This window comes from Salvelinus sp. IW2-2015, linkage group LG22, assembly GCF_002910315.2.
Source record: "Salvelinus sp. IW2-2015 linkage group LG22, ASM291031v2, whole genome shotgun sequence".
NCBI classification, from domain to species: Eukaryota; Metazoa; Chordata; class Actinopteri; order Salmoniformes; family Salmonidae; genus Salvelinus; species Salvelinus sp. IW2-2015.
The window spans coordinates 10,933,839-10,948,346 of record NC_036862.1 but is presented as its reverse complement, the minus strand read 5'-3'; the positions used below and the strand labels follow the sequence as shown (position 1 = coordinate 10,948,346).

General features: G+C 42.8%; 1 protein-coding gene across 1 annotated transcript; it reads left to right on the top strand.

Annotated features, from left to right (window-relative positions):
* The first annotated feature begins 2,627 nt into the window (after positions 1 to 2,627).
* Positions 2,628 to 13,378, top strand: LOC111949847 (tumor protein p53-inducible protein 13-like). Its single transcript, XM_023967177.3, has 9 exons — positions 2,628 to 3,379; positions 4,016 to 4,093; positions 4,339 to 4,374; positions 4,682 to 4,740; positions 5,188 to 5,266; positions 5,412 to 5,540; positions 5,836 to 6,018; positions 6,409 to 7,132; positions 8,685 to 13,378. The coding sequence occupies exons 1-9, from the start codon at positions 3,281 to 3,283 to the stop codon at positions 8,798 to 8,800; spliced, it is 1,503 nt and encodes a 500-aa protein (XP_023822945.1). The 5' UTR covers positions 2,628 to 3,280; the 3' UTR covers positions 8,801 to 13,378.
* The last annotated feature ends 1,130 nt before the right edge of the window (positions 13,379 to 14,508 follow it).

The window sequence follows — 14,508 nt, the reverse complement described above, 5'->3', positions numbered from 1 at the left end:
TACTGTTACACAACACTCCATCACTCTAGTTCGTGGTCAAATAGAGCTTACACAGCTTGGAGGTGTGTTTTAGGTATTGTCCTGTTGAAAAACAGATGATAGTCCTATTAAGCACAAACCAGATGGGATGGCATATCGCTGCAGAATGCTGTGGTAGCTATGCTGGTTAAGTGTGCCTTGAATTCTAAATAAATCACTGACAGTGTCACCAGCAAAGCACACCCACACCATCACACCTCCTCCTCCATGCTTCATGGTGGGAACTACACATATGGAGATCATCCGTTCACCTACTCTGCGTCTCACAAAGACATGACGGTTGGATCAACAATCTCAAATTTGGACTCATCAGACGAAAGCATATATTTCCACCAGTCTATTGTTCATTGCTCATGTTTCTTGGCCCAAGCAAGTCTCTTCTTATTGGTGTCCTTTACTAGTGGTTTCTTTGCAGCAATTCGACCATGAAGGCATGGTTCACAGTCTCCTCTGAACAGTTGATGTTGAGATGTGTCTGTTACTTGAACTCTGTGAAGCGTTTATTAGGGTTGCAATTTCTGAGGTGCAGTAACTCTAATGAACTTACCCTCTGCAGCAGAGGTTACTCTGGGTCTTCAATTCCTGTGGCGGTCCTCATGAGAGCCAGTTTCATCATAGCACTTGATGGTTTTTGTGACTGCACTTGAAGGAACTTTCAAAGTTGTTTAAATTTTCCGGATTGACTGACCTTCATGTCTTAAAGTAATGATGAACTGTCGTTTCTCTGCTTATTTGAGCTGTTCTTGCCATAATATGGACTTGGTCTTTTACCAAATAGGGCTATCTTCTGTATACCTCCCTACCTTGTCACAACACAACTGATTGGCTCAAACGCATTAAGAAGGAAAGAAATTCCACAAATTAACTTTTAAGAAGGCACAGCTGTTAATTGAAATGCATTAAAGGTGACCACCTAATGAAGCTGGTTGAGAGAATGCCAAGAGTGTGCAAAGCTGTCATCAATGCAAAGGGTGGCTATGTTATTTAAAAAATCTCAAATATAAAAGATATTTGTTTAACACGTTTTGGTTACTACATGATTCCATGTGTTATTTCATAGTTTGATGTCTTCACTATTATTCTACAATGTAGTAAATAGTAAAAATAAAGAAAAACTCTCGAATGAGTAGGTGTTCTAAAACTTTTGACCGGTAGTGTATGTATTTTGCTAAACAGGTGGGGCTCTGCCCTGAATYACGGGTCGCCAATAGGCCTGGGTGAGGCCAAAATGTCATAAATATGCCATCTTTGATCAATTATTTCTCAATTATGCTTTTAGATACAAATGCCTAATATATGTCAACAATCCTTCCTCCAAATGGCCATTCTATGGATTAAATGTCAAGAAAGAAAAAAAATCATGGTATATTTTTGTTCTGATTTCGTGAGGAATCACCCAACTGATATTCGAAAGCTGCTTTGTATGTATTTCTTTAAAGAGCAACAACTGAAGGCAAAAAAATCAGCTTCTGATTGAAAACAGCCTATGTGGCACTGATAGTAGTCAGAAACATTCATTCCAGTGCCAAAATTGACAAAAAAAAGTTTTGTGAGATTTGTGTAACTGAGGTCGTCACGATTTACACGAGGGTTGGGTTTGGATTTTCAATCATGCCCACACGAGACCACTGCCTGGCGCAGTCTAATCAACGCTGGCAGTAATCAAATTATCRGAAGWGTGCTGCAGTTCATGCTATCCTTTCGCTCACTAGAATCAACCTGAAACTCCTCCATTTATTTACAGACAGCCGAACTAACCATTAGCACGCAGCGCCTCGAACTTGTTTAGACAACGATATATATACACAGGACATTGTCGCAAATGGGGTTGTATAGGAAATCATGTCTAATTAGGCTGAATTTTACATAATTAATACAATTGTACAAGTCTTGTGTTGGTCTACCTGGAAACAGAGAGGCTGATTTCTTTGGACTTTTCTGACTTAGATTGTTCTACTCCAAAATGAACAGGAATAAAAATGATGCTAACACCATTTAAAATAAAATGTTCCCCTCTAGAATTGAGCCCAATATCATATTGGCCCATATTATCAGGCAGGTGTGCTATTTAAGCAATAATGCACGAGGGGGTGTGGTATGCAGTGCAKGCATGACGCAACGTGGAGTGCCTGGATACAGCCCATAGCCATGGTATATTGGCATATATACCACGGGTATGACAAAACATGTATTTTTACTGCTCTAATTACGTTGATAACCAGTTTATAATAGCAATAAGGCACCTCGGGGGTTTGTGGTATATGGCCAATATACCATACCCTCTCGTGCCTTATTGCTTAAATAAGCATTGTCACCTGAAGCCCAACTGATGCGGCATAGTGGCTATAAATAAATATTAAGTATGGGCATAAATATGCAATGATAAGATTTAACAATGAATGTATGGGGACGCCAGACCAAATGACTGCATTGAACAAAGTTACGAATGACCATGGAATAAAGTACACTAYATGCCCAAAATATGTGGACACCCTTTCAAATTAGTGGTTTCGACTATTTCAGCCACACCCGTTGGTGACAGGTGTATAGAATTGAACACACGGCCATGTAATCTCCAAAGGTAAACGTTGGCAGTAGAATGGCCCATACTGAAGAGCTCAGTGACTTTCAACGTGGCACTGTCATAGGATGCCTCCTTTCCAACAGAGCTGCCCAGTCAACTGTAWGTGCTGTTATTGTGAAGTGGAAACATCTATGAGCAACAACGACTCAGATGCGAAGTTGTAGGCCACACAAGCTCACAGAACCGGACCGTCGAGTGCTGAAGCGCGTCTGTCCTCAGTTTCCAGCGTTCAGGCGGTTACGTGATAATTTGGCGCCACCGTGTGGAAGAAATGAGTAGAAACCATGAAAAAAATTACCTACATTTTCTGTCCCATTTGCTTTGCCGTAGCCAGTTCTAACGTGAACCGTATGGTAAAGAAAAAAAGAGCTTCGAATACTGTATTTTGTCGGATACCCCTTTGCTGTAACAGCATCAATGRCTCGCTTTGCACTGGATGTTTGCGCTCAGTGCCAGCAGAGAGGGCTTTTGCAGTAGCTCGCACCGATGGTTCTAGACGTGGGAGCTACAGGAATGGGATGATCCACATGTTGACTAATAGTTTATTTTTTATTTTTAAGAATGTATTTATTTTAAGAGATTACTTCAAACAATACATCCATGAAGATGTATCTCCGTGACTCGCTGTGACTCGCGCTGTCTATTGTGTGAAGAAGAATGTCTCCACCGCTGACGACTCTGCTGTCCGGGCTGTGGCTGTGCTTGGTTCTGTCCGGTGCTGCTAGGCCGATGTGGAAAGCTTGTGACAATGGCAAGGTACAATATGAATCATTATGGACTATTTTATACTGCCATATGCAGTGGTGGAAAAAAGTACCCAATTGTCATACTTGAGTAAAAGTAAAGATACCCTAATAGAAAACGATTCAGGTGAAAGTGAAAGTCACCCAGTAATCAGATTGAACCATTTTCTAGTTTTTTTTTTACTCCCAACACTCAGACCTAATTTACAAACCAAGCATGTGTGTTTACAAACGAAGCATGTGTGTTTAGTGAGTCTTCCATATCAGAGGCAGTAGGGATGACCAGGGATGTTCTCTTGCTAAGTGCGTGAATTGGACCACTTTCCTGTCCAGCTAAGCATTCAAAATGTAACGAGTACTTTTGTGTGTCAGGGAAAATGTATGGAGTAAAAAGTACATTKTTTTCTTTAGGAATGCAGTGAAGTAAAAGTAAACGTTGTCGTATGTCACTTCACTTGACTTTTTTATTGCCTGCTTCAATTATAATAGCTAGACAATCTGGATATCGACCGTGAAGGAAAACCATAGCTATCACATCAATGCAATGACATGATGAATATATGTGCCGTCGACTGTATGTTACCATTCCAAACAGCAAGTCAACTGTGACAGTTTTGTATCTGTATGCTGGTTTTTCTGTGACTGACAGCTCTTGCTGGGGAGAGACCTGCCCCCCTCAGTTGTGTGGAGCTGTCCTGTGATTTCCTGGCCAGAGTCCACTACCCAGGTAACTATGGAGCTAGCCACGTGATCTATTGAACCGCTGTTCCACATAACATACATATAGCCTGGTAGTAAACTACTGTAAAYACGAATTACATGTTCACTTAACACAAACTTGAGCGTTGATGATTATGTCACCTATTTATCTTGTTCACTTGGCTTAATATTGTGCATTTGTTGTGTGCATTTTCCTAAGCAAATCCATTGCTGAAACACAGTGTAAACCTGGTCTCTCTCCTCTGTTTGCAGAAGATTCCTAGCATTGACACAAAGTATCCCCCACAGGTAAATAAATCAACTTGTCAAACAGAAAATACAATGAGCTAGCCTTTTCTTTCCTTATGAACACATTATTTCCAAACCCTTAGGTCACAGTGTAGCTATTACTGATAACAACATACCGCAGGGTTTCTGTCTGGWGGGATAGGATGCAAACGTTGCCTAATCCTGAGCCCCGTTTAGCAGGGCACAGCGTTGCAGAACGTTCACATAGAAATGTATGATGTAGAACTAAACATGCCTCTCTGAAATATAGAATTAGAAATCACACCTGGAGCTAATACATAAGCCCTCTTTTCCTGTCTGACCTCAGCGGATCGAGCACGTCTGCATGGACACACCCATCACATACAATCACACTATCCCCAATAGGTAAGATGCTGCGGGCGACACCACAACAACCAACACCACACACACACCAACACAACACACACCACACACACACACACACACACACACACACACCACACACACACACACACACACACACACACACAGAGGGAGCTGTTACATCACCAAGAACACACAATACACACTCACCTGGGAACCTGTGTCAAATCCAGTTAAATATGACAGGTTGTTTAATGTGCACTCCATTCCTCATGCAAATATTCATGTATATTACTTTGCAATAACTCTTTAATGTGACAATGTAATCTGTATGTAAACAGCCAAATACATTTTCTGGGCAAGTGACCAAAACCATAAATAAAAACTGCTCCTGACCTGCCTGATGGGCAAGTGCCTATGAGAGCTTAATGTCAATTCCTGTGTTGCGGGCCATTTACTAAACTGTCTTTATGTGGGTGGTTTGTGTAGTGGTGCTCACCGGASTGTAGGGGCAGAGAGTGGKGAGTACCTGTACTGCCCSCCTCAACGCTGGCTRAACAACCTGCAGGTAACCACTAAAACCATGACACCACACACTCAACCTCACACAACCTCCCATATTAGATAGCCAATATGTTTCATGAGTCCAGTATTACCACAACAGATTGTCCAACTCTAATCGGTCTCTACTGTTGATGTGTGTGTGTTTGCAGCATGGAGCAACAGTGTTGCTGTACCATCCGTGTGCTCCTGTTTGTCAGCGTGACCTGCTGTCTGTCCTGGGCCACCGCTGTCTGTCTGACTACATCATAACGCCACACCCTGACCTCAGCAAACACAGAGTGAGTCACACACACACAATAAAGACAGTCTCAAAGGAAACATTGCCTTTACTTACACTAAGATATCAGTAGAAGTGATGTACCATCTACTCTGTACCTGCTTGTGAAATGGCTGATATCCCCGATAATAGATTACACTGAAAACGGACTCCTCTTCACAAACCATGTCTACTATGACAGCAGGGCATTCAATTGACACCCCAACAGATGCATAGACAAAGCACTTACCCGTTTTCTTCCTTTTGGTTCCTACTGAACATGACCCTGTGGTGACTGAATCTCTCTCCTGTTGAAGCCGTTAGCGCTGGTGTCCTGGGGTCGCACGCTGGAGCTGTCCCAGGTGACCACGTCGGAGGTCTGTGATTGGCTGCAGTTGACAGCGGCACACGGGAACCGTGGCGACGTGGATCAAAGCAGACAGTATAACTTGCTGTTGACCCWTCCTGCAGATCACAAACACGCATGCCCAAAGCTAAAGGTGAGCCAGAAGACAGAGAGAGGAGAGGGCCCTGCATGTCTGAATGTTTGAKAGTCCGCATAAAGCAGTGGTATTCAAACTTTTTCAGTGGGGACCACATTTTTGGGGCCAGAATTTCTGGGGACCCCATTCCACCCCAAATCTAATGACACTACCATCAAATCTGTGTATTTAGATTTTCACATCAACAAATAACCTTAAATTCATTACATTTTCATCTTATCCAAATTAAAAGAACCAATATACATAAAATAATCTGTACTCTGACATTTTTGGTATTTGGCGAACCTACTGCAATTCCCTCGCAACCAGGTTGTCCTGAAGCTGTCATAGAATTGTTTTACTGTTTGTATGATTTACTGAGTGTGCCTTTTTGTTGATCATAACCAGTCTCTGAGGCAGTGCTGTGAGGAGACCCTCTCTCTTCTGGATGGATGGTTGGAGGTGACAGACTGGGGGAGAGGGAGGGTCCGCAAGAGCCGAGCTGCACTCAGGAAGGAGGGGAAGGAGAGACAGACCACCCTGGACAGAACCGAGCCGAACAGAGTCCAGAAACATGGAACCACACTCCAACCTGAAGCACAGGGCCAAGCCACAGTGAGGGCTACACAGGGAGGCACGGACCGAGGACTCAAAGTGACTCAACCTCACCGCATAGAAAATGACACTGATGAAAAAGATCCCAGAGGCAAAGTGAGAGAAACAGACTGGGTGAACCAGAACGAAGCAGAGGACAAGAGCAGCAGACACGAGGGAGAGACACAGCCCCGTAACTCTCCAACCAAGAGGAAAAAGCCTCTGTCTCAGAGTCAGCCCAAACAGCTGGCTGTCACTCAGGCAAACAGCCAGGACAGGAGAGCAGACTGTGATGTTAGGGTGGGCCACTGCGAGTACACTGAGACCGTAGCTCCGCTAGGGGGCGCCGTGGCTGGACCCGGTGACAGGATGCTGCCCACTCCGCGGACAGACGAGGCGGTGTGGGCGGTGGCGGCGTTGGGCTTCCTCCTGGTGCTGCTGGTGCTGTCCGTGCTGCACACACGCCTCTACCGCCACTGGCGCACAACGCCCAGCATGTACTGGCACGACCCCAAGCAGGACTACGACAGGGTGGCAGGTGGGTTCATTGGGGCTCACACATCCCCCCGTCCCCCGTCCCCAACACACACTTCTTACGGGGCCTATAAAATCTGCGTTACGGAATGCAGACATGAAAATGGAAGTCAACGATATAAAAAAAAATGTATTGAACTTAGAACATTTATTAATTTGCCTAAAATGATCCTAATACATTAACAAAATGCATCAGTGATTTGTATTTACCTTTCTGAAACCAGCCATGCCCCGTGTGTGTGTGTGTGTGTGTGTGTGTGTGTGTGTGTGTGTGTGTGTGTGTGTGTGTGTGTGTGTGTGTGTGTGTGTGTGTGTGTGTGTGTGTGTGTGTGTGTGTGTGTGTGTGTGTGTGTGTGTGTGTGTGTGTGTGTGTTGCGCACATACAATATGTCTACACCAGGGATGAACAACTTCGATGGGGGTGGGGGCCACAAAAAATCTGAACTCATACCCACATCTATACCCACGTCTGCATTCCCACATCTATACCCCCTCCCCACCCACATTGTGAGCAAAACATTTAATGGCCCCCCTCTTGACAGCGGAGATAGTTTTAGAGTTAATTTCGAGTAAATCTACACATTTTTCCATGGGGTGTAAAGAAAATGAGCTGTTTTACAGCTAATTTCCTGCAATTCTACCCATTTCGCCATAGGGTGGAGAGAAATATTTGCAGTTTTGAGTATGATATCTGTGTGAGACTGACTAACAAAATCAATGGAGGCCCCCCAGCCGGTAATTTGAACATGATAACAAGTTTAGATAGCTGGCCGCTAAACTAACTTAGCAAAATGTAGCTGACATGGCTAATTGACTGACTATCAATGACTGACATAACGAGAAAAACTGCTGATGCACAACCAAATTTCGAAGTTGCACCTTGTGTTATTCTACTATTTTAACACTAAGTTGAGAGCCTGACAGAGTTCCTAAAGAAAAATTACATTTTGGGGGAAATTGAACCTTAAAAAGGTTCAAAAGTCTAGTTGCCCATCCGTGGTCTACATTTTGTGTAGCCGTTAGCTACGATGCTAATGTAATGATAACCGTCTTCTGGTATTGAAGGAAAGGCTTTCCCAAAAACCTTCTCAATTAAATTAAACTACAAGAATATCACTCTTAACCTGGAGGAATGACGTCATGATTATTTGCATCAATCCAGTGGGCATTTGTTTTGCAAACTCTGCATTTACGTGAGTGCTACAGAAACATCGCTAACCAAACAACGGTCTTTTGCTGGTGTACACTGGAATGAAAGGGTAACTACACTCACATATCAACATTTCTTAGATTTATACCAGACCCAAAAAGTGGTCTCCAGATGTGGTTTAAGCATTGTTGTGGACATAGAACATATGATTCTGTTGTTTTACTATTAAATAAATGTTGATTTTTGAGAGCGAAAACCTGAAAACAGGGAAAAAACCTAAAGAAAAATGTTTATAAAGAAAATCTGCAGATTTTATAGGGCCCTAACTTTTACAACTGAGCGTTATCATTACAGTTAATCCTATTTTGCAGTTGTTCTAATAAGGGGTGCGTGTTGTGTGTCTTAGATGTGATCCACAGGAGGCTGAAGATGCCAGGGAGGAGGAAGAGGAGGGCGTCCAAGAGCCGAAGACAGGAGTGTGCCCTCCTACCACCCAGCTCCAGCACAGAGGAGGACGAGTAGAAACAGGTCTCTCTCATTCCTCTCTCCCTCCATCTGTTTATTATATCCATCTTGTCTTTACCCTGTGAGAAGAGAAGAAAGAGGAGAGGACATTGGGACCTAAAAGCAGGGTACTCCTACTGGCCTAATAACATTGCTATGCTGAAGAAACATTTTATGGATTTTTTTGTGTGTAACGAGACCTCAAACAGGTACATCTTCTATTGCCGGTACTTAAGAGGGAATATTTTAGTATTTTAACTGTCATACAACACTCCATAGTACAAAACCCCATTCAATCAGATCACATTACAGTAGATCATTCACAATCACCACCAATGACGCCGTTTTACTACACATTCAAGCCTTTTCTCATAGGGGCAGAGTCAGACTTAGGAAATGTACGCCTTTCCTACGCACTTCTAAGTAGTCGATATTCAGACTTGCCATATGAAGGTGCGCAACAAGATATGCGGGTGTGGCTCCCACAATAAATTGAATTCAACCCCAGAAAACCCACCCACTAGGTGGCCGACAGAATTGACCAGGGAGTTTTCATTCAATTCCTTTTTTTCCCCCKTGTTCATTTATTTTAAACAATCCCTTTGAATATGGATTTGGACAGTGAAGATAACTTTTTTCAATTTAGATCACATGTTTCATATGAGGCGAGAGTACAGAATGTCACCTTTAACTTGAGGGTAATTTCTGTTTTCTGTTTTACTGTTTAGAAATGAAGGGACTATGTATCTATACCACCCATTTGAAGAAGTATTTGGACAAATTCACTTAGTATATTAAAGTTGTTAAAATTTTAGTATTTGGTCCCATATTCCTTGCACTCAATGGCTACATCAAGCGTGTGACCCTACAAGTGTTTATTGTAAGTAAGGACAGAATGTTTCAGAACACTTCTACATTAATGTGGATGCTACCATGATTATCAGTAATCATGAATGATGAGTGAATAATGATGAGTGAAGGTTAGAGGCACAAAGATCCACCCCCCCCCCCCTTCAAGAAATACTAACTTCTCCTGTTGTTGGTAACAAGTGAGAGGTTAGCATGTTTTGTTGTAGCCTATGTTACTTTCTCACTCATCATTATTCATGATTCATTCATGATTGGTCTTAATCATGACATCATCAGGATTCATTTGGAAGTGTTCAGAAACATCTGCTCACATAGAAAGAAAATGACTCCAGTCGTCATTCATTTCCTACTGGGCAAAATATAATCTGAAACGCAACCAAAACAAACTGCAAATGCATCCAACAAGTTTGTAGAGCCACAAGCTTGCTGTAGTCTTTATGTTCAAGGAATATGGAACCAAATACTAAACTTTTGATTACTTTACACAAAGTGAATTTGTCCAAATACTAACGACTTCTTCAAATGGGGGGACTAAACATTAAACATAATTTCGAAACATTAAAACATATGTATGAAAATACCCTCGTGCTGACATTCTGTACTGTCTCATAATGTGAATCATTTGATCTAAAAGCCAGAATGCTGAAGTAAATGTGTAGCTTCACTGTCCAAATACTTATGGAGGGGAGTCCAGTTGCTGTTGTAAGCAACCGGCTGTCGGGTGCACTGTGTTGCGGTAGTGGGTACGAGTCCATCAAATGCTGTTGTGTGATAGTAATAAATAGTTGTTTTTTTAAGAATGCTTTGTGAGTTACAGTTTTAATTAAATATATAAATGTATTATTGCCACACACCAGATGGGTGCAGTGAATCAAGACATGGACAGAGCAGTGTTGTATGTTGATTATTGCCCGTCTCCTACTACACTACGGCCAGTGTACTCCTATGAAGCTATAGTTTGGAAGCTAACCGTTTCAACCACAGAACTAGAGAGGTTCTATGTCWATGCTTTGAACAACCACAGGATATGAATTCCCTTGTGCGAGAAAATGATTGAACATTGTTGCTATGCAGGTAATGAAACCACTTTGGAGCAGCAATACCCTGTGCAGGCTTTTCTTTTTTTGATCTACTATGTTGGTGGGGAGCATGTTATTAGGATCCCCATTAGCTGTTGCACAAGCAGCCGCTACTCTTCCTGGGGTCCACACACAACATGAAACATGACATCATACAGAACATTAACAGACAAGAACAGCTAAAATATGTAGATGTATATATTCTTATTTACAATACTAATGTATGTAAATTGCAACCAAGAAACACAAAATCCCCACAGATGTGGCTCCCATGATGTAGCAGCTGCAGCCATATACAGTGTATAAAACATTAGGAACACCTTCCTAATATTGAGTTGCACCCCTTTTTGCTCTCAGAACATCCTCAATTTGTAGGAGCATGGACTCTACAAGGTACTGAAAGCGTTCCCACAGTTGTGGCAAGTTGTCTGGATGTCCTTTGGGTGGTGGACCATTCTTGATACACATGGGAAACTGCCGAGCGTGAAAAACCCAGCAGCGTTGCAGTTCTTGACACAAACCAGTGCGCCTGACATCTACTACCATACCCGGTTCAAAGGCAATTAAATATTTTGTCTTGCCCATTCACCCTTTGAATGACACACACAAAATCCATGTTTCAATTGTCTCAAGGCTTAAAAATCCTTCTTTAACCAGTCTTCTCCCCTTCATCTACGTCGATTGAAGTGGATTTAATAAGTGACATCAATTAGGGATCATAGCTTTCACCTGGATTCACCTTGTCAGTCTGTCATGGGAAGAGCAGGTGTTCTTAATGTTTTGTACACTGTGTATCAATGATTGGCTGTCAACAGAAACTTTAGGGCTCCCTTGGGCCCTGGCCAAAAGTAGTGCACTACATATGGAATAGGGTGCCATTTGGAACGCATGTCCAGCGTGTCCAACATCATGTCCTCGGACCATTAGTGTGTATGCGTACCAAGTAGTGGATTACTTTTTACTATGGCCCATATAACGAGCAGCAGTAGTTCTGGTGTTTGGTTATTTGTACAAATCACGATTTCGCAGGTGTTAGCATCTTTCATATTTTGGAATGAGAGGGGATGTTCGTAACATGCAAAGAGAGAGGGTTCCGCTCCTCATTCCGGTTCCGCTACTCTTTCTAGCATCTCTTCTCTTAATACGTATGGACCCAGAACTTAAATTGAGCATCTGACCAATGACGTGACACTTTAGTTCTGGGTTAACTGAGATTAAGTACTCAAAAGTAGTGCACTATAAAAGGTAATAGGGTTCCCTTTGGGACAGAGAGTATGCCATTACTATGTAATGAGCTGTGATTAAATGTTAAAGACAAAGCTAACAACCTGTGAAATCATTCACACCAAGAGGACAGTTAAAGTGTGACTACATGAACCAGAGAGAGAAAGTGAGAGAGACTGTAGTTTGTACAGTGTACCCTGAGACGGTTGTATGATACGGCCTTTGGCTTATCTCCTTATGTACAGGACCAAGTTTGGACACACCTACTCATTCAAGGGTTTTTCTTTATTTTTACTATTTTCTACATTGTAGAATAATAGTGAAGACAAACTATGGAATAACACATATGGAATCATGTTGTAACCAAAAAGTGTTAAACAACTCAAAATATATTTTAGATTCTTCAAAGTAGCCTTTGCCTTTAACAGCTTTGCACTCTTGGCATTCTCTCAACCAGCTTTACCTGGAATGCTTTCCCAACAGTCTTGGAGGAGTTTCCACATATGCTGAGCACTTGTTGGATGCTTTTCCTTCACTCTGCAGTCCAACTCTGCAGTCCAACTAATCCCAAATCTGAATTGGGTTGAGGTTGGGTGCTTATGGAGGCCAAGTCATCTGATGCAGCATTCCATCACTCTCCTTGGTCAAATTGTCACACCTGCTCCCGCTACCCTCTCTGGCGCCAGGCGGCCCATCATTATGCACACCTGTCACCATCGTTACGTGCATCAGCACTTCATGGGACTCACCTGGACTCGATTACCTTATTGATTGCCTCCCCTATATCGGTCACTTTCTCAGTTTCAACCCGGTGTCTGCATTGTCATTTTGTTCCCCTTGTCCAGAAGCTGTCCTTGTTTTGTTTCATGTCCGTTATTTATAAAATATTCACTCCCTGTCCTTGCTTCTCGTCTCCTAGCGTCTGTCCTCACAGAATGCAGACACCAAATATTGGAAGCATCAGGGAGTGTATTTTGTTTGGGTTGGTGACGTCCGGGTGCCGCTGCCGAAGGAACCGGGGATTCCTCAGCCGGCTCGACGGGCTCCCGCGCCTCAGCCGGCTCTACGGGCTCCCGCGCCTCAGCCGGCTCTACGGGCTCCCGCGCCTCAGCCGGCAAGTCGGACTCCCATCCCATGTCATGCCTTGGCCGGGCTCCCGGGGGGGGGGTACTGTCACACCTGCTCTCGCTCCCCCTCTCTGGCGCTCGATGTGGCCAATCATTACGCACACCTGTCACCATCGTTACGTGCTTCAGCACTTCATGGGACTCACCTGGACTCAATTACCTTATTGATTGCCTGCACTATATCTGTCACTTCCTCAGTTTCTTCCCCGTGTTTGCATTAATGTCGTTTTGTGCCCCTTGTCCAGACGCTGTCCTTGTTTTCTCATGTCCGTTATTTATAAAATGTTCACTCCCTGTACTTGCCTCTTGTCTCTGTGTCTTTCCTCACACAAATAGCACTTACACAGCCTGGAGGTGTGTTGGGTATTGTCCTGTTAAAAACAGATGATAGTCCCACTAAGCGCAAACCAGATGGGATGGCGTATCGCTGCAGAATACTGTGGTAGCCATGCTGGTTAAATGTGCCTTGATTTCTAAATAAATCAGTGTCATCAGCAAAGCACCTGCACACCATCACTCCTCCTCCTCCTCCATGCTTCACGGTGGGAACTACACATGCGGAGATAATCCATTTACCTACTCTGGGTCACACAAAGACACATCTGGAACCAAAAATCTCAAATTTGGACTCATGAGACCAAAGGACAGATTTCTACCGGTCTAACGTCCATTGCTCGTGTTTCTTGGCCTAAGCAAGTCTCTTATTCTTATTGGTGTCCTTTAGTAGTGGTTTCTTTGCATCAATTTGACCATGAAGGCCTGATTCACGCAGTCTCCTCTGAACAGTTGATGTTGAGATGTGTCTGTTACTTGAACTCTGAGGCATTTATTTGGACTGCAATTTCTGAAGCTTGTAACTCTAATGAACTTATCTTCTGCAGCAGAGGTAACTCTGGGTCTTTCTTTCATGTGGCAGTCCTCATGAGAGCCAGTCATCATAGCGCTAGATGGTTTTTGAGACTGCACTTGAAGAAACTTTTAAGTTCTTGAAAATGTTCTGTATTGACTGACCTTCATGTCTTAAAGTAATGATGGGCTGTTGTTTCTCTTTGCTTATTTGAGCTGTTCTTGCCGTAATATGGACTTGGTCTTTTACCAAATAGGGCTATCTTCTGTATACCACCCCTACCTTGTCACAACACAACTGTTTGGCTTAAAAGCATTAAGAACAGAAATTCCACAAATTTACTTTTAACAAGGCACACCTGTTAATTGAAATGCATTCCAGGTGACTACCTCATGAAGCAGATTAAAAATGCCAAGATTGTGCAAAGCTGTCATCAAGGCAAAGGGTGGCTACTTTGAAGAATCTAAGATATTTTGATTTGTTTAACACTTTTTTTGGTTACTACATGATTCCATATGTTATTTCATGGTTTTGATGTCTTCACTATTATTCTACAATGTAGAAAATAGTAAAAATAAA